This window comes from Oncorhynchus clarkii, chromosome 17 (genome assembly GCF_045791955.1).
Source record: "Oncorhynchus clarkii lewisi isolate Uvic-CL-2024 chromosome 17, UVic_Ocla_1.0, whole genome shotgun sequence".
Classification (NCBI taxonomy): Eukaryota; Metazoa; Chordata; class Actinopteri; order Salmoniformes; family Salmonidae; genus Oncorhynchus; species Oncorhynchus clarkii.
The window spans coordinates 9,426,352-9,444,801 of NC_092163.1; the positions used below are offsets into that span (position 1 = coordinate 9,426,352).

An 18,450-nucleotide genomic window follows, 5' to 3' on the forward strand; every position below is an offset into this window, starting at 1 on the left:
GCAAATTAGAGTAATTGTCCCTGGCCCCCTCCCAGTTAGGGGGAGTGATGAGCTCTACAGCAGAGTCTCACAACTCAATCGCTGGTTAAACTGTTTTCTGAAAGAAAGAATTTGTAGTTAACTGGCCCTCTTTCTGGGACTCACCCACAAACAGGATGAAGCCTGACGGAGTGACGGATTCTATCCTAGCTGGTGGGGTGCCCTCATCTTATCTATCAACATAGACAGGGCTCTAGCTTCTCTAGCTCCACAATGAGATAGGGTGCAACACTAGTGACCGTTTCTGATCTTCTAGTCATGAAATCTATGCATCCTACTCAATCACAGTAGGATATAGCTACTGTTTACAGGCCTCCTGGGCCGTTTACAGTGTTCCTCTCTGAGTTCCCTGAATTCCTATCTGACCTTGTAGTCATGGCAGATAATATTCCCCAAAAAATGTGACTTGAATATTGACATGGAGAAGTCCACAGAGCCACTCCAAAAGGCTTTCGGATCCATTGTTGACTCAGTGGGCTTTGTCCAACATGTCTCGGGACCTACGTCCAATCAAACGACCAATCATACCCTGGATCTAGTTTTTGCAGATCTACATGTTTTTCCTCGTAATCCTGGACTATCGGACCACCATATTATTACGTTTGTAATGAAGGAATATCAAAAGCCTCGGACAACCCAAAGAGTCCTAGATGCCCTTTCAAAATCCCTCCACCTACTCAAAGACGTCGGAGTGCAAAAATCAGTTGACCACCTAACCGAGGATCTGAACTTAACCTTGCGTAATACCCTATATGCAATCGCACTGCTAAAAACTAAAAAACGTTTGTCACATGAAACTAGCTCCCAGGTATATAAAAAATACCTGAGACCTGAAGCTTCCAGAAAACTGGAATGGAAATGGCGCTCCACCAAATTGGAAGGCTTCTGACTAGCTTGGAAAGACAGTACCGTGCAGTATCGACTACTTTTCCAGCCAAAACGATCCAACATGTATATTGATACTGAACTAAAAAGCAGCATTCCCTAAGTGAGGATGGCCTTCACTTCAGCAGTGACGAATTCAGGAACTTCTTAGACAAAAATATTATGATCATTAGAAAGCAAACTCCTCTTTGAATATTTCAGTCGTCCTGAGTCTGCACAGAACTGCCAAGATGACCTCGAATTAATGGAGACACTCATTTTTTACTCCTCTATCTCTCCACACATTCACACAAATAGTCATGGACTCTATAAACCTTCCAGCTGCCTACTGGACCCTATTACAACTAATCTACTGAAAGAGCTACTTCCTGTGTTTGGCCCTCCTATGTTGAACATAATAAACGTCTCCCTATCCTCCGGATGTGTGTAACCGGTGTGAAATGGCTAGCTAGTTAGCGGCTGTGCGCGCTAATAGCGTTTCAATCGGTGACGTCACTTTCTCTGAGACCTTGAAGTAGTGGTTCCCCTTGCCCTGCAAGGGCCGCGGCTTGGGTAACGATGCTTCGTGGGTCCCGGGCTCGAACCAGCCATTTCACACCAGTTACATTTGTACCAAACCCACTAAAATTGGAAGCAATAAAGCCAATAAAGCCTTTACAAAAGCCTTTACAACTTATATCGAATCTCCCCCCAAATGTATTTTAAAGCTGTTGCTCAGCAACTCACTGCCTTCCTGAAGGCAGATCATGTATTAATGTATAAGAAATGCTCCAGTCTGGTTTTAGACCACATCATAATGCTGAGACTGCACCCAGATTGCCTACCCAGGAAACCTGTGTTTCAGAAATAAGAAAGTGGATGGAGGCAAACGTTTTACTTTTGAACTCAGTTCTAGGTCCCAAGAAACAAAGAAATCTGCTGTTTGATCTGACTCTGAATCTCGAGGGTTGTTACAGTCGTCTCAAATAAAACTGTGAAGGACCTCGGCGTTACTCTGGACCCTGATCTCTCTTTTGACAGAACAGATCAAAAATGATTCAAGCACAGTTTTTTTTCTATCTTTGTAACATGTCTTTTCAAAACATGATGCAGAAAAGCTCATCCATGATTTTGTCACTTCAAGATTAGACTGCTGCAATGCTCGACTCTCTCTCTCCTCGGATAAATAAACTGCAGCTAGTGCTAAATACGGCTGCTAGAATCTTGACTAGAACCAAAACATGTGATCGTATTACTCCAGTGCTAGCCTCTCTACACTGGCTTCCTGTTAATGGCTGATTTCAAGGTTTTACTGCTAACCTACAAAGCATTACATGGACTTGCTCCTACCTATGTCTCTGATTTGGTCCTGTCGTACATACCTACACGTACACTACAATCACTAGATGCAATCACTTACTGTCCCTAGAATTTGTAAGCAAACAGCTAGAGGCAGGGCTTTTTCAAATAGAGGTACATCTTTATGGTCTGCGGAGCCGTGTGAGAGTCGCAGACTCAGTCTCAACCTCTATATCTTTCTTTTCAGTAGGTCCAATGATTGAGTGTAGTCTGGCCCAGGGGTGCGAGGGTGAACGACAAGGCACTGGAGTGACGAATCACCCTTGCTGTCTCTGCCTAGCCAGCTCCTTAGTCTCTCTACTAGGATTCTCTGCCAAAGGGGATGAGTCACTGGCTTGCTAGTACTCTCCCAAGATATCCCTAGAAGGGGTGAATCACACCATGCAAGGATATACTCAACCGGAGTGGGTTGAATCACTGACGTGATCTTCCTGTCTGGTTCTGCGCCCCCTCGGGCTCGTGCGGTGGAGGAGATCTTTGTGGGCGAGACACCACCTTGTCTCAGGGTAGTAAGTTGGTGGTCTATTGATATCCCTCTGGTGGTGTCGGGGCTGTGCCTTGGCAAAGTGGGTGGGGTTATATCCTGCCTGGTTGGCCCTGTCCGGGGGTATAGTCGGACAGGGCCACAGTGTCCCTCGACAACCCCCCTGTATCAGACTCCAGTATCTATGCTGCAATAGTCTATGTGGCGGGGGGAGTAGGGTCAGTCTGGTATATCTGGTATAATTATCCTGTTATATCTGGTATAATTCTCCTGTTATATCTGGTATAATTCTCCTGTTATATCTGGTATAATTCTCCTGTTATATCTGGTATAATTCTCCTGTTATATCTGGTATAATTCTCCTGGTATATCTGGTATAATTATCCTGCTGTTTGGGGTTTTAGGCTGGGTTTCTGTACAGCACTTTGTGACATCATCTGCTGATGTAAAAAGGGCTTTATAAATACCTTTCATAGATTGGTGTTTGTTTAGGTGCTCTGATTGTGTGTGTGTGTGTGTGTGTGTGTGTGTGTGTGTGTGTGTGTGTGTGTGTGTGTGTTTAGGTGTTCTGATGTATGTGTGCGTGTTTGCATGTGTGCTCTGATGTGCTCCAGTATATGTATGTGTGTGAGTGAGTGAGTGAGTGAGTGAGTGAGTGAGTGAGGTGTCCACTCACGCTGTTGATCATGAGGTGCATGATGGTCTTGGGCATTAGATCCCTGATGGACTTGTTGACGATGCCGATGTAGGAATCCACTAGATTCCTTATGGTCTCAACCTGCCTCTCCAGCTGGGGATCCATAGAGAAGGATTCTGCTGGTCCTGTGTCCTCACTGTCAACCTGGGGGAGGGAGAGAGAGAGGGAGGGAGGGGGGGTGAGGGTGGAGAGAGAGTGAGGGGGGGGATGCATGAGACACATTGAGAAGGATTCTTCTGGTCCTGTGCTTCACTGTCAACCTGGGGAAGGGAGGAGAGGAGGAGAGTGTACCTGTGTGTGTACATGCTTGCGTGTATATTTATCCATCCGTGTGTGTGCGTGTACGTCCGTGTGTTACCCAGTGTAAGGTCTGGAGTGTGACGTTACGATCTCTGCTGGTCGGGTACTGTGTAGCAACCTAGCAGCCACAAACGTCCTGGTCTGCTCTAGAAAGCCTATGTGAATTACAGTCGCCAGAATGGACAAACCAATTATTTTACAGACAAACGTTTTGGGCATCGAAAATGTGTTTATTGTGATCAAGTTTCGAACCCCATTGTGAATTATTTTAAAGTTCTCTATACATGTAAATGAAGATATCAAGATCTGTAATTAAATACTGGTCCATTCTGACTACTAGATCTGTAATTAAATACTGATCCATTCTGACTACTAGATCTCTAATTAAATACTGATCCATTCTGACTACTAGATCTGTAATTAAATACTGGTCCATTCTGACTACTAGATCTGTAATTAAATACTGATCCATTCTGACTACTAGATCTGTAATTAAATACTGGTCCATTCTGACTACTAGATCTGTAATTAAATACTGGTCCATTCTGACTACTAGATCTGTAATTAAATACTGATCCATTCTGACTACTAGATCTGTAATTAAATACTGATCCATTCTGACTACTAGATCTGTAATTAAATACTGGTCCATTCTGACTACTAGATCTGTAATTAAATACTGGTCCATTCTGACTACTAGATCTGTAATTAAATACTGATCCATTCTGACTACTAGATCTGTAATTAAATACTGGTCCATTCTGACTACTAGATCTGTAATTAAATACTGATCCATTCTGACTACTAGATCTGTAATTAAATACTGATCCATTCTGACTACTAGATCTGTAATTAAATACTGATCCATTCTGACTACTAGATCTGTAATTAAATACTGATCCATTCTGACTACTAGATCTGTAATTAAATACTGGTCCATTCTGACTACTAGATCTGTAATTAAATACTGGTCCATTCTGACTACATTTGTTGTCACACAGGACCATGTGCTGAAACAGACCAACCACGGGCCGGCCGGCCGGCTACGAGGACCCTCTCAGGCAGCATGATAACAACTACATCGACCATGATCCTTTGCTAGTTACGGCCACTTTCTCCGTGATCCTTAGCGATTATTTTGGTGGCATTCAGCCCCACCCAGCACTATGGATGCATTCAGCCCCACCCAGCAATATGGAGGCATTCAGCCCCCCCCCAGCAATATGGAGGCATTCAGCCCCCCCCCCCCCCCCCCCCAGCGATATGGAGGTATTCAGCCCCCCCCCCCAGCAATATGGAGGCATTCAGCCCCCCCCCCCCCCCAGCAATATGGAGGCATTCAGCCCCCCCCCCCCCAGCAATATGGAGGCATTCAGCCCCACCCAGCAATATGGAGCGCTTCACATTGAAATGCTTGCGGCTTCATGCTCCATCAGGATTTCCAGGAATACGTGGATCCCCATCTACTGTGTGTGTGTGTGTGTGTGTGTGTGTTACTGTGTGTGTGTGTGTGTGTTACTGTGTGTGTGTGTGTGTTACTGTGTGTTACTGTGTGTGGTGTGTGTGTGTGTGTGTGTTACTGTGTGTGGTGTGTGTGTTACTGTGTGTGGTGTGTGTGTGTGTTACTGTGTGTGGTGTGTGTGTGTGTGTGTTACTGTGTGTGGTGTGTGTGTGTGTGTGTGTGTGTGTGTTACTGTGTGTGGTGTGTGTGTGTGTGTGTGTTACTGTGTGTGGTGTGTGTGTGTGTGTTACTGTGTGTGGTGTGTGTGTGTGTGTGTGTTACTGTGTGTGGTGTGTGTGTGTGTGTGTGTGTGTGTGTGTGTGTGTGTGTGTTACTGTGTGTGGTGTGTGTGTGGTGTGTGTGTGTGTGTTACTGTGTGTGGTGTGTGTGTGGTGTGTGTGTGTGTGTGTGTTACTGTGTGTGGTGTGTGTGTGTGTGTGTGTGTTACTGTGTGTGGTGTGTGTGTGTGGTGTGTGTGTGTGTGTGCGTGTGGTGTGTGTGTGTGTGGTGTGTGTGTGTGTGTGTGTGTGTTTGTGGTGTGTGTGTGTGTGTGTGTGTGTGTGTGTGTGTGTGTGTGTGGTGTGTGTGTGGTGTGTGTGGTGTGTGGTGTGTGTGTGTGGTGTGTGTGTGTGGTGTGTGTGGTGTGTGTGGTGTGTGTGTGTGGTGTGTGTGGTGTGTGTTACTGTCAGAAATGAAGAGCTAAAGAGCAATAGCTAATTTTAAGAGTCTGATGGCGACTTTGAACATTTAGCTACTAATAAAATAATATAAGATGTTTTAGCTACTAATAAGATGTTTTAGCTACTAATAAGATGTTTTAGCTACTAATAAGATGTTTTAGCTACTAATAAGATGTTTTAGCTACTAATAAGATGTTTTTATTTTTCAAAATAAATCATGTTTTTCGTTTGGAGTGAGAAAGAGACTTGTATCCTGTGTGTGCGTGTGTGTGTGTGTGTGTGTGTGTGTGTGTGTGTGTGTGTGTGTGTTTTACTATCCTTGTGGGGACATTTTGCCGATCCCCACAAGGAAAAAGGCTATTTTAGGCTCAGGGTTAGAGTTAAGGTTGGGGTTTAGGTTTAGGGTTAAGTTTAGAGTTATGATTAGGTTTAGGGTTAAGGTTAGGGTTATGATTAGGTTTAGGGTTAAGGTTAGGGTTATGATTAGGTTTAGGGTTAAGGTTAGGGTTATGATTAGGTTTAGGGTTAAGGTTAGGGTTAGATTTTGGGTTAGGGATTTGAGAAAATAGGATTTTGGATGGGAATCAATTCTTTGGTCCTCAAAAGTACAGCAATACAAAACTGTGTGTGTTTTACCTGGTCTTTCTCAGGGTAAACTCCAGCTCTGAGGAACGAAGCCTTCCAGCTGTCTACATCCTCCTGTGTGTCACAGGCCAGCTCTATCTGACGTAGGTCCTTATACACGTTCCTGGAACGCGCACACACACACGCGCGCGCACGCACGCACGCACACACACACACTTAGTTATTGACAAAGTACACACACTCAGTATTTCTAAACATTACAGACACTGTTTACAGATACACACACACACCTGGACTCGGTGTTGAAGATGGCGAATGTGTGTTTTGTGGACATGAAACCTTTCTCCACGTCTCTCAGCTTCAGATTATCTAGAGGCAGCATGTACTTCTTCTCTTTCTCCTGGAGACACACACAGTTATACACACACACACATACATACACACACACACACACACACACACACACACACGCACACGCACGCACACAGTTAGACACACACACACACAGTTACACACACACAGTTATAAACACACACACACACACACACACACACACACACACACACACACACACACACACACACACACACACACACACACACACACACACACACACACACACACACACACACACACACAGCCAGCATGTACTCATTCTCTTTCTCCTGGAGACACACACAGTTAGACACACACAACACACACACACACACACAGTTATACACGGGGCGGCAGGGTAGCCTAGTGGTTAGAGCGTTGGACAAGTAACCGGAAGGCCGCAAGTTCAAATCCCCGAGCTGACAAGGTACAAATCTGTCATTCTGCCCCTGAACAGGCAGTTAACCCACTGTTCCTAGGCCGTCATTGAAAATAAGAATTTGTTCTTAACTGACTTGCCTAGTTAAATGAAGTTTAAAAAATAGACACAGCATGTGCTTCTTCTCTTTCTCCTGGAGAAAGACACAACACACAAACACATAAAAAGAGGACATCATCTGATTCAGTAGCTATCTAGTGAGTTAGCTAACTGTCTAGGTGACATCATCTGATTCAGTAGCTATCTAGTGAGTTCGCTAACTGTCTAGGTGACATCATCTGATTCAGTAGCTATCTAGTTAGTTAGCTAACTGTCTAGGTGACATCATCTGATTCAGTAGCTATCTAGTTAGTTAGCTAACTGTCTCGGTGACATCATCTGATTCAGTAGCTATCTAGTTAGTTAGCTAACTGTCTAGGTGACATCATCTGATTCAGTAGCTATCTAGTTAGTTAGCTAACTGTCTAGGTGACATCATCTGATTCAGTAGCTATCTAGTGAGTTAGCTAACTGTCTAGGTGACATCATCTGATTCAGTAGCTTTCTAGTGAGTTCGCTAACTGTCTAGGTGACATCATCTGATTCAGTAGCTATCTAGTTAGTTAGCTAACTGTCTAGGTGACATCATCTGATTCAGTAGCTATCTAGTGAGTTCGCTAACTGTCTAGGTGACATCATCTGATTCAGTAGCTATCTAGTGAGTTCGCTAACTGTCTAGGTGACATCATCTGATTCAGTAGCTAACTGTCTAGGTGACATCATCTGATTCAGTAGCTATCTAGTGAGTTCGCTAACTGTCTAGGTGACATCATCTGATTCAGTAGCTATCTAGTGAGTTCGCTAACTGTCTAGGTGACATCATCTGATTCAGTAGCTATCTAGTTAGTTAGCTAACTGTCTAGGTGACATCATCTGATTCAGTAGCTATCTAGTGAGTTCGCTAACTGTCTCGGTGACATCATCTGATTCAGTAGCTATCTAGTGAGTTCGCTAACTGTCTAGGTGACATCATCTGATTCAGTAGCTATCTAGTGAGTTCGCTAACTGTCTCGGTGACATCATCTGATTCAGTAGCTATCTAGTGAGTTCGCTAACTGTCTAGGTGACATCATCTGATTCAGTAGCTATCTAGTGAGTTCGCTAACTGTCTAGGTGACATCATCTGATTCAGTAGCTATCTAGTGAGTTCGCTAACTGTCTCGGTGACATCATCTGATTCAGTAGCTATCTGTCTAGGTGACATCATCTGATTCAGTAGCTATCTAGTGAGTTCGCTAACTGTCTAGGTGACATCATCTGATTCAGTAGCTATCTAGTTAGTTAGCTAACTGTCTAGGTGACATCATCTGATTCAGTAGCTATCTAGTGAGTTAGCTAACTGTCTAGGTGACATCATCTGATTCAGTAGCTATCTAGTTAGTTAGCTAACTGTCTAGGTGACATCATCTGATTCAGTAGCTATCTAGTGAGTTCGCTAACTGTCTAGGTGACATCATCCGAATATCCTGAATGTCTAAGACAACAATGGTATCTGGTTGAGCGTTGGATCCGGTCAAGCCACTAGCCATAGTATTAAGCTTGCTTGGGTAAACCAGGCTTGTAGGGAGGTAATGATTCACCAATATGCATTGGTCTCTGGTTCAAATGTTTAAGAAACAAGTGCATCGGTCTTCCATATAACCCCCCCCCCCACGCACGCACCCACCCACACACACACACACTCCCCCTTCCTTACCTCCTCATCCTTGTACCAGGACAGTGACTCTGCAGTCAGGACGAACCAGTAGTCTTTGGACCCCCCCTTCATAATGCTTATGTTGATAGTGAGCCAGCCCCTCCGGATCACCTACACACAGCGGGACAGACCATTAGTCTGGGGGGTGAGATAGGGGGGTGAGAGAGAGAAGTAAAGGAGAGAGGAGGAGGGTAGTTTTTTGTGGTACCTGGTTTGGCATCACTCTCTTCTTGTTGTTAATAGCAGTGGTCCTCTGTTGCGCGCTACAAGGGAGACAGAGGCCAGATAGAAAGACTATCACATACGGGGTGCTTCCCAATCATCTCTCCTTCTTCCTGAAGTGTGCGCTCGTTCACTACTCCCCACAAGTTTAAAAGCATTGAATTGGTGGAGTAGGCATGGGCTAGATAGGAGTTTCAATATATCAGTTGTTTCCTTTCAAATCAGTGAAGGGAAGTGAACAAGTGCACACTTTGGGAGAAAGGAGAGATAATTGGGACACAGACGTGGACAACTGACATGAAGTGCATAAACTATAACCTCTACAGGATCAGCGGGACGGTTGAGCTAACGAAGGCTAATGCGATTAGCATGAGGTTGTAAGTAACAAGAACATTTGCCAGGACATATCATATCTATTTGCCAGACATATCTGATATTGGCAGAAAGCTTATGTAACAGTATAATTTTAGACCGTCCCCTCGCCCATACCCGGGCGCGAACCAGGGACCTTCTGCACACATCAACAACTGACACCCACGAAGCATCGTTACCCATCGCTCCATAAAAGCCGCGGCCCTTGCAGAGCAAGGGGAACTACTACTTCGAGGTCTCAGAGCAAGTGATGTCACTGATTGAAACGCTATTTAGCGCGCACCGCTAACTAAGCTAGCCGTTTCACATCCATTACACTCACCCCCCTTTTGACCTCCTCCTTTTCCGCAGCAACCAGTGATCCGGGTCACGGCACCAATGTAACAGTATAATTTTAGACCATACCCGGGCGCGAACCAGGGACCTTCTGCACACATCAACAACTGACACCCACGAAGCATCGTTACCCATCGCTCCACAAAAGCCGCGGCCCTTGCAGAGCAAGGGGAACAACTACTTCAAGGACTCAGAGCAAGTGACGTCACTGATTGAAATGCTATTTAGCGCGCACCGCTAACTAAGCTAGCCGTTTCACATCCGTTACACTTAAATTCTTGTTAATCTAACTGCACTGTCCAATTTACAGTAGCTATTGCAGTGAAATAATACCATGCTATTGTTTGAGGAGAGTCCACAGTTATGAACTTGAAAATGTATTAATAAACCAATTAGGCACATTTGGGCAGTCTTGATACAACATTTTGAACAGAAATGCAATGGTTCATTGGCTCAGTCTAAAACTTTGCACTGACACTGCTGACATCTAGTGGCCAAAATCTAAATTGCACCTGGGTTGGAATAATAAATTATGGCCTTTCTCTTGCATTTCAAAGATGATGGTACAAAAAAATTACAAAATAACATTTTTTCTTTGTATTATCTTTTACCAGATCTTTTATCTTTGCTTCAGGTCCTGAGCTACAGGCAGTTAGATTTTGGTGAGTCATTTTAGGTGAAAATTGAAAAAAAGGGGCTAATCCTTAAGAAGTAGGTCGTTGCTAGGGGTTACATAGGTGAAAGTTGAAAGGTCGGTGCTAGGGGTTACATAGGCAGGTGAACGTTGAAAGGTCGTTGCTAGGGGTTACTAGAGGTCAACTCACTTTGCGAAGCCAATGAAGTCCTCATGGTTTGTGTTGATGTAAGACAGCTCAATGTCAATCAACAGCAGCACCTGAAACAGACAGACAGACAGACAGACAGACAGGTTGGGTCAAATCAAATCAAATTGTATTAGTCACATGCGCCGAATACAACAGGTACCTTACAGTGAAATGCTTACTTACAAGCCCCTAACCAACAGTGCAGTTTGAAAAAATATGGATAAGAATAAGAGATAAAAGTAACAAGTAATTAAAGAGGAGCAGTAAAAAATAACAACATATACAGGGGGGGCGGGACAGAGTCAATGTGAGAGGGGCACATTGAGGTAATATGTACATGTAGGTAGAGTTAATTAAAGTGACTATGCATAGATGACAACAGAGAGTGGCAGTGGTGTGGAGAGGGGAGGGGGGCAATGTGAATAGTCTGGGTAGCCATTTGACTAGATGTCAGCCTCTCTTTCTCTCCCACTCGCCCCTCTCTCTCTCTCTCTCCATCTATCTCTCACTCTCATCTGGTCCCTGGTTTTGATGTCTCTCTCTCTCTCTCTCTCTCTCACCTGGTCTCTGGTTTTGATGTCTCTCTCTCACCTGGTCTCTAGTTTTGATGTCTCTTTCTCTCTCACCTGGTCTCTGGTTTTGATGTCTCTCTCTCCATCTATCTCTCACTCTCACCTGGTCTCTGGTTTTGATGTATCTTTCTCTCCCACCTGGTCGCTGGTTTTGATGTCTCTTTCTATCCCACCTGGTCTCTGGTTTTGATGTCTCTCTCGCTCCATCTATCTCTCTCTAGCTCACCTGGTCTTGATGTCTCTCTCTCTCATCTATCTCTCTATCTCACCTGGTCTCTGGTTTTGATGTCTTTCTCTCACCTGGTCACTGGTTTTGATGTCTCTCTCTCCATCTATCTCTCACTCTCACCTGGTCTCTGGTTTTGATGTCTCACTCTCCATCTATCTCTCACTCTCACCTGGTCTCTGGTTTTGATGTCTCACTCTCACCTGGTCACTGGTTTTGATGTCTCTCTCTCACCTGGTCACTGGTTTTGATGTCGCTCTCTCCATCTATCTCTCACTCTCACCTGGTCTCTGGTTTTGATGTCTCTCTCTCCATCTATCTCTCACTCTCACCTGGTCTCTGGTTTTGATGTCTCTCTCTCACCTGGTCACTGGTTTTGATCTCTCTCTCCATCTATCTCTCACTCTCACCTGGTCTCTGGTTTTGATGTCTCTCTCTCCATCTACCTCTCTCTCTCACCTGGTCTCTGGTTTTGATGTCTCACTCTCACCTGGTCACTGGTTTTGATGTCTCTCTCTCACCTGGTCACTGGTTTTGATGTCGCTCTCTCCATCTATCTCTCACTCTCACCTGGTCTCTGGTTTTGATGTCTCTCTCTCCATCTATCTCTCACTCTCACCTGGTCTCTGGTTTTGATGTCTCTCTCTCACCTGGTCACTGGTTTTGATCTCTCTCTCCATCTATCTCTCACTCTCACCTGGTCTCTGGTTTTGATGTCTCTCTCTCCATCTACCTCTCTCTCTCACCTGGTCTCTGGTTTTGATGTCTCACTCTCACCTGGTCACTGGTTTTGATGTCTCTCTCTCACCTGGTCACTGGTTTTGATGTCGCTCTCTCCATCTATCTCTCACTCTCACCTGGTCTCTGGTTTTGATGTCTCTCTCTCCATCTATCTCTCACTCTCACCTGGTCTCTGGTTTTGATGTCTCTCTCTCACCTGGTCACTGGTTTTGATCTCTCTCTCCATCTATCTCTCACTCTCACCTGGTCTCTGGTTTTGATGTCTCTCTCTCCATCTACCTCTCTCTCTCACCTGGTCTTTGGTTTTGATGTCTCTCTCTCACCTGGTCTTTGGTTTTGATGTCTCTCTCTCTGACGTAGGTTGTGACGATTCTCTCTGTCTCTTCTCTCAGTTTGGGGTAGGAGCCAAGCTGTGGAACAACACACAATGCTGCAGGTACTGACGGCACACACACACACACAATCACACACACATGCATGCACACACACACACACACACACACATAAAATTGCACACACACACACACACACACACACACACACACGCACACACAATCACACACACATGCATCAACACGCACACACACACACACACCTCTCTCTCACTCAGACACACACCATCCATTCAGCCAAACAAACACTCCCCTAGTGATTGACATGTGTAGGGGACAGACAGTTAGCATAGAGGGGTCATCCATCCAGCCAAACAGACACACCCCCTAGTGATTGACATGTATAGGAGACAGACAGTTCAACATAGAGGGGTCATGCAGATAGGACATTGATCCTGCTTGGTAGTATATCTGGTATAAACTAACATCAACCAGTTTGAATCTAGGAAAACCAGATTAAATTAACACAAACTGGTTTGAGGCTCGTTTTATCTGATTTAGGAGATTTGTATCTGGTGTTAGCAAGCATGCTCACAATACTGTCATCAATATCCCACAAGTATCTCAGCATGCTCACAATACTGTCATCAATACCCCACAGGTATCCCAGCATGCTCACAATACTGTCATCAATATCCCACAGGTATCCCAGCATGCTCACAATACTGTCATCAATATCCCACAGGTATCCCAGCATGCTCACAATACTGTCATCAATATCCCACAAGTATCCCAGCATGCTCACAATACTGTCATCAATACCCCACAGGTATCCCAGCATGCTCACAATACTGTCATCAATATCCCACAAGTATCCCAGCATGCTCACAATACTGTCATCAATACCCCACAGGTATCCCAGCATGCTCACAATACTGTCATCAATATCCCACAGGTATCCCAGCATGCTCACAATACTGTCATCAATATCCCACAGGTATCCCAGCATGCTCACAATACTGTCATCAATATCCCACAGGTATCCCAGCATGCTCACAATACTGTCATCAATATCCCACAGGTATCCCAGCATGCTCACAATACTGTCATCAATATCCCACAGGTATCCCAGCATGCTCACAATACTGTCATCAATATCCCACAGGTATCCCAGCATGCTCCACTATACTGTCATCAATATCCCACAGGTATCCCAGCATGCTCACAATAATGTCATCAATATCCCACAGGTATCCCAGCATGCTCACAATACTGTCATCAATATCCCACAGGTATCCCAGCATGCTCACAATACTGTCATCAATATCCCACAGGTATCCCAGCATGCTCACAATACTGTCATCAATATCCCACAGGTATCCCAGCATGCTCACAATACTGTCATCAATATCCCACAGGTATCCCAGCATGCTCACTATACTGTCATCAATATCCCACAGGTATCCCAGCATGCTCACAATACTGTCATCAATAACCCACAGGTATCCCAGCATGCTCACAATACTGTCATCAATATCCCACAGGTATCCCAGCATGCTCACAATACTGTCATCAATATCCCACAGGTATCCCAGCATGCTCACAATACTGTCATCAATAACCCACAGGTATCCCAAGCTGAGCACTAATGCCATTTTATTGATTTAGCGAAGGAGAGTCCAACTCTGTCTGCTGGTTTCATTATCTTCTCTCAACTTGTGTTCAGTTAAGACCTGGACAACCAGGTCAGGGTAGTTCAATAAGACCTGGACAACCAGGTCAGGGTAGTTCAATAAGACCTGGACAACCAGGTCAGGGTAGTTCAATAAGACCTGGACAACCAGGTCAGGGTAGTTCAATAAGACCTGGACAACCAGGTCAGGGCAGTTCAATAAGACCTGGACAACCAGGTCAGGGCAGTTCAATAAGACCTGGACAACCAGGTCAGGGCAGTTCAATAAGACCTGGACAACCAGGTCAGGGCAGTTCAATAAGACCTGGGCAACCAGGTCAGGGCAGTTCAATAAGACCTGGACAACCAGGTCAGGGCAGTTCAATAAGACCTGGACAACCAGGTCAGGGCAGTTCAATAAGACCTGGACAACCAGGTCAGGGCAGTTCAATAAGACCTGGACAACCAGGTCAGGGCAGTTCCTTAAGACCTGGACAACCAGTTCAGGGCAGTTACTAACTAAACAGTCTGAATTGATCAATCTGAGAGAGGAGTGAAAACCTGCAGACATGGAATGAGTTTGACGCCTGTGATTTAGCATGTTAGCACAAGGTGAGTTAGGGAACAGAGGTGAGAGTCACAGAGAGGATTTAAAGACACAGCAGGAACGTTCTGATTGGTCAAAAGTAGGGGTGAGTGACTGGACATGGTTGGGTAAGCATAGGAAAGAATGTGTCACACAGAACATCTTCCCCCTGAGCTACATAGGGGGAACGATAAAGACAAAGGTTTCGGGGCTGACGTTTTAAGCTGAGATAAGGGGAGGTGAGTGTTTTGATTGGGTAATTGAGTGAGGGGTGGGGTGAAGGGAGGTTGAAGCAACAATCACTGTGAGGAAGGGGGCGGGTGTGGAATCAGAGGGAGGGGCTGTTGGATTTAGCGGCAGAGGTCGCATTCCAGGCCGACTACATAGAGCCCCACAGTGGAGGTGTTGTAATACCCATAAAACCTAGTGGTCAAACAGGGAAAGGCTTCCAATTGTCTCTCCACCCTTCAGTTTCCCCATAGGACATTATAGAAACACGTGAAATAAGGGCTGTGTTTTGGGTATGTTGACCCCGGTGTGATGTTCTGATAACCACGTCAATCTCTCTCGGACAAGGTGACTTTTATCAGTATATTCGGCTCTATTTACTCTCAGATTTGAAAATGCTGATTAGCATCAAAGTAGACATCATGTAAAACTACAAGTCCCTGCAGGCTCCTGCACGGCGTCTCTAGATGACACCTTTGCTATCGGGTATTGTGTCAAAACTTGCACAACATTTTTCACAGAATTGTCCATTTACAGAATTGTATCCAATTTATTCATGACTAAATGTATCTAACATTAGAGAGCTGATCCAGAGATTCTTACCTTGGCCTGGAATCGGCAGTCTGGTCCAGATCCTCATGGCGTTTGTAGTTCTTTACGATAACCATTTTAGCAGCTAAATAGCATTTCATTTTTTTGGGGGGGGGGGGGGGGTAAATACAGGCGACTATATTGATAAAAGTCACCTTGTCCTAGAGAGATTTACGCGGTTATGAAAATGTCCCGCCAGGGTGAACCTACACGAAACACAGACATTATTTCAAGACTTTTCTAAAATCCCCTATGGGAAGAATTTATGGTGGAAAAATGATTGGAAACAGTTCCTTGTTTGACAGCTAGGTTTTATGGGTATTATGACTCATACTGTGGTACTCTATTGCAGTCATTGCAGTGTATCAAACAATGTTTGCGTGCCACGTCACTGACTGTGCAGTCAGGCATCAGATTACTACATGATATGTTGTGGTTTGATGTTAAATATGCTAAACACCTATCCAGGCGTTGTCTGCAATGTAGTCAGCCTGGAACACGGCCAATGCTTATGAGGGGGGGGGGGGGGGGGGGGTAGTGACTATACAGACAGCAATAATTCTACCCAGAGGGGCGAGGAGAAATTAAATCAATTGGGGAGAGTGGAGGGAGAGGAGAAGGAGGGGTGGAGGGAGGGAGGGTGGAGGGGTTAGAGACTAGCAGGAGAAGTGGTAGAAACACAGTTCTCTTCATTCTCTCCATCAATTTATTGGGTACGTTCCAATACTATCTCCTTCTTCCTAAAGTGTACACTCGTTCCCTACTTCCCACAAATCTAAAAGCATTAGATCGGTGAAGGCATGTGGCTAGAGAGGGAGTTTCCACAGTCATTTCAGTCATTTCCTTGAAAGGAAGTGAACGAGTGCACTCTTTGGGAGTAAGGAAAGACAATCTGGACGCAGCCGCTTTCCCTCTTCTCTCTTCCCTCCTTCCTTCTTTCCTTCCCTCCACTGTCCCTCTTCTCTCTTCACTCCTTCCTTCTTTCCTTCCCTCCACTGTCCCTCTTCTCTCTTCCCTCCTTCCTTCTTTCCTTCCCTCCACTGTCCCTCTTCTCTCTTCCCTCCTTCCTTCTTTCCTTCCCTCCACTGTCCCTCTTCTCTCTTCCCTCCTTCCTTCTTTCCTTCCCTCCACTGTCCCTCTTCTCTCTTCCCTCCTTCCTTCTTTCCTTCCCTCCGCAGTCCCTCTTCTCTCTTCCCTCCTTCCTTCTTTCCTTCCATCCACTGTCCCTCTTCTCTCTTCCCTCCTTCCTTCTTTCCTTCCCTCCACTGTGATTCTTCTCTCTTCACTCCTTCCTTCTTTCTTTCCCTCCACTGTCCCTCTTCTCTCTTCCCTCCTTCCTTCTTTCCTTCCCTCCACTGTCCCTCTTCTCTCTTCCCTCCTTCCTTCTTTCCTTCCCTCCACTGTCCCTCTTCTCTCCTTTCTTTCCTTCCCTCCACTGTCCCTCTTCTCTCTTCCCTCCTTCTTTCTTTCCTTCCCTCCACTGTCCCTCTTCTCTCTTCCCTCCCTCCTTTCTTCTTTCCTTCCCTCCACTGTCCCTCTTCTCTCTTCCCTCCTTCCTTCTTTCCTTCCCTCCACTGTCCCTCTTCCCTCCTTCCTTCTTTCCTTCCCTCCACTGTGATTCTTCTCTTTACCTTTCCGGTACACTTCTTGACGAGGGAGGTGAGCTCGGACAGGACGAGGTCCACGCATTTCAGACAGGGCTCTTTCAGTTTAATGATCTGCTTTTTCACTATGGCCTCAAAGGCTAGGTCAGGGGTGAACAGGCCTGTTCTGGAGCATCGTGGGAGATGTAGTTTATCACGGTAGGGCAGGAGAAGGAGGAGCCAGGGAGTGGGAGGAGTCATTGAAGTGGGGAGGTGTCCGGAAGTGGGAGGGGTCCGTGAGTGGGAGGGGTCATGGTGGGGAGGAGTCAGGGAAGTCCGGAAGTGATAGAAACAGATTAAGAGAGGGAGAGAGGTCGGGGAGCAGTGAAAGAGAGAAATAAAATAAAAGAGAGAGATGGAGGGATAGAGGGAGAATAACACAGAGAGAGAGAGAGGGAGAGAGGGAGAGAGAGAGATAAAAGGCATTTTGTTTAGTCAGTTAGTTTATACTGGCATCTGTTACTAAACTTTGACATCCACTAAGTTACAAGGTGTGTGTGTGTGTGTGTGTGTGTGTGTGTGGGTGTGTGTGTGTGTGTGTGTGTGTGTGTGTGTGTGTCAATCTGCAGTTTGTCTTCAGGGGGAACCAGAGACACGTGAGGAGAAACATAAACAGTCTCACACATCTCACGGCACAACACCCTGAAAACAGTAGAAGAAAGCTGCACATCGCCCCCCTGTGGGCATGTCAGGCATTACAGTCTCCATGCTCCCTGGTGTGAAGTCTCCCCTAGGTACAGATCTAGGATCAGCTTCTCTTCCCCAAAATTCTAAACTAAACAAATCGTTAACCATTAGTGTGGAAAATGCTAAACTGACCCCAGATCAGCTTTTAGGGTCAACTTCACCCTACACAGTACAGTACCATGCAGTGCACTATCCTGGGGCCTAGATTAGCATGGTAGCATTAAAGGCTAGCTCCATAGCGCCCCCATGTGGACTGGAGTAACATGACAGGACATTACATGCTCCATGCGGTGCACTACGCAGGGGCCGAGGTTAGCATGGTAGCATTAAAGGCTAGCTCCATAGCGCTCCCATGTGGCC

General features: G+C 45.5%; 1 protein-coding gene across 1 annotated transcript in view; it reads right to left on the reverse strand.

Annotated features, from left to right (window-relative positions):
• LOC139370225 (dynamin-2-like) overlaps nucleotides 1-18,450 on the reverse strand; it is a 47,430-nt gene that overhangs the window by 3,642 nt on the left and 25,338 nt on the right. Inside the window, exons 11-18 of the mRNA XM_071109579.1 lie at nucleotides 17,392-17,530; nucleotides 12,675-12,761; nucleotides 10,813-10,883; nucleotides 9,267-9,321; nucleotides 9,059-9,169; nucleotides 6,800-6,909; nucleotides 6,561-6,672; nucleotides 3,423-3,587 (exon numbers count right to left, since the gene is read on the reverse strand). Coding sequence (XP_070965680.1) covers nucleotides 3,423-3,587; nucleotides 6,561-6,672; nucleotides 6,800-6,909; nucleotides 9,059-9,169; nucleotides 9,267-9,321; nucleotides 10,813-10,883; nucleotides 12,675-12,761; nucleotides 17,392-17,530 — 850 coding nt within the window. The remainder of the gene's footprint in view (nucleotides 1-3,422; nucleotides 3,588-6,560; nucleotides 6,673-6,799; nucleotides 6,910-9,058; nucleotides 9,170-9,266; nucleotides 9,322-10,812; nucleotides 10,884-12,674; nucleotides 12,762-17,391; nucleotides 17,531-18,450) is intronic.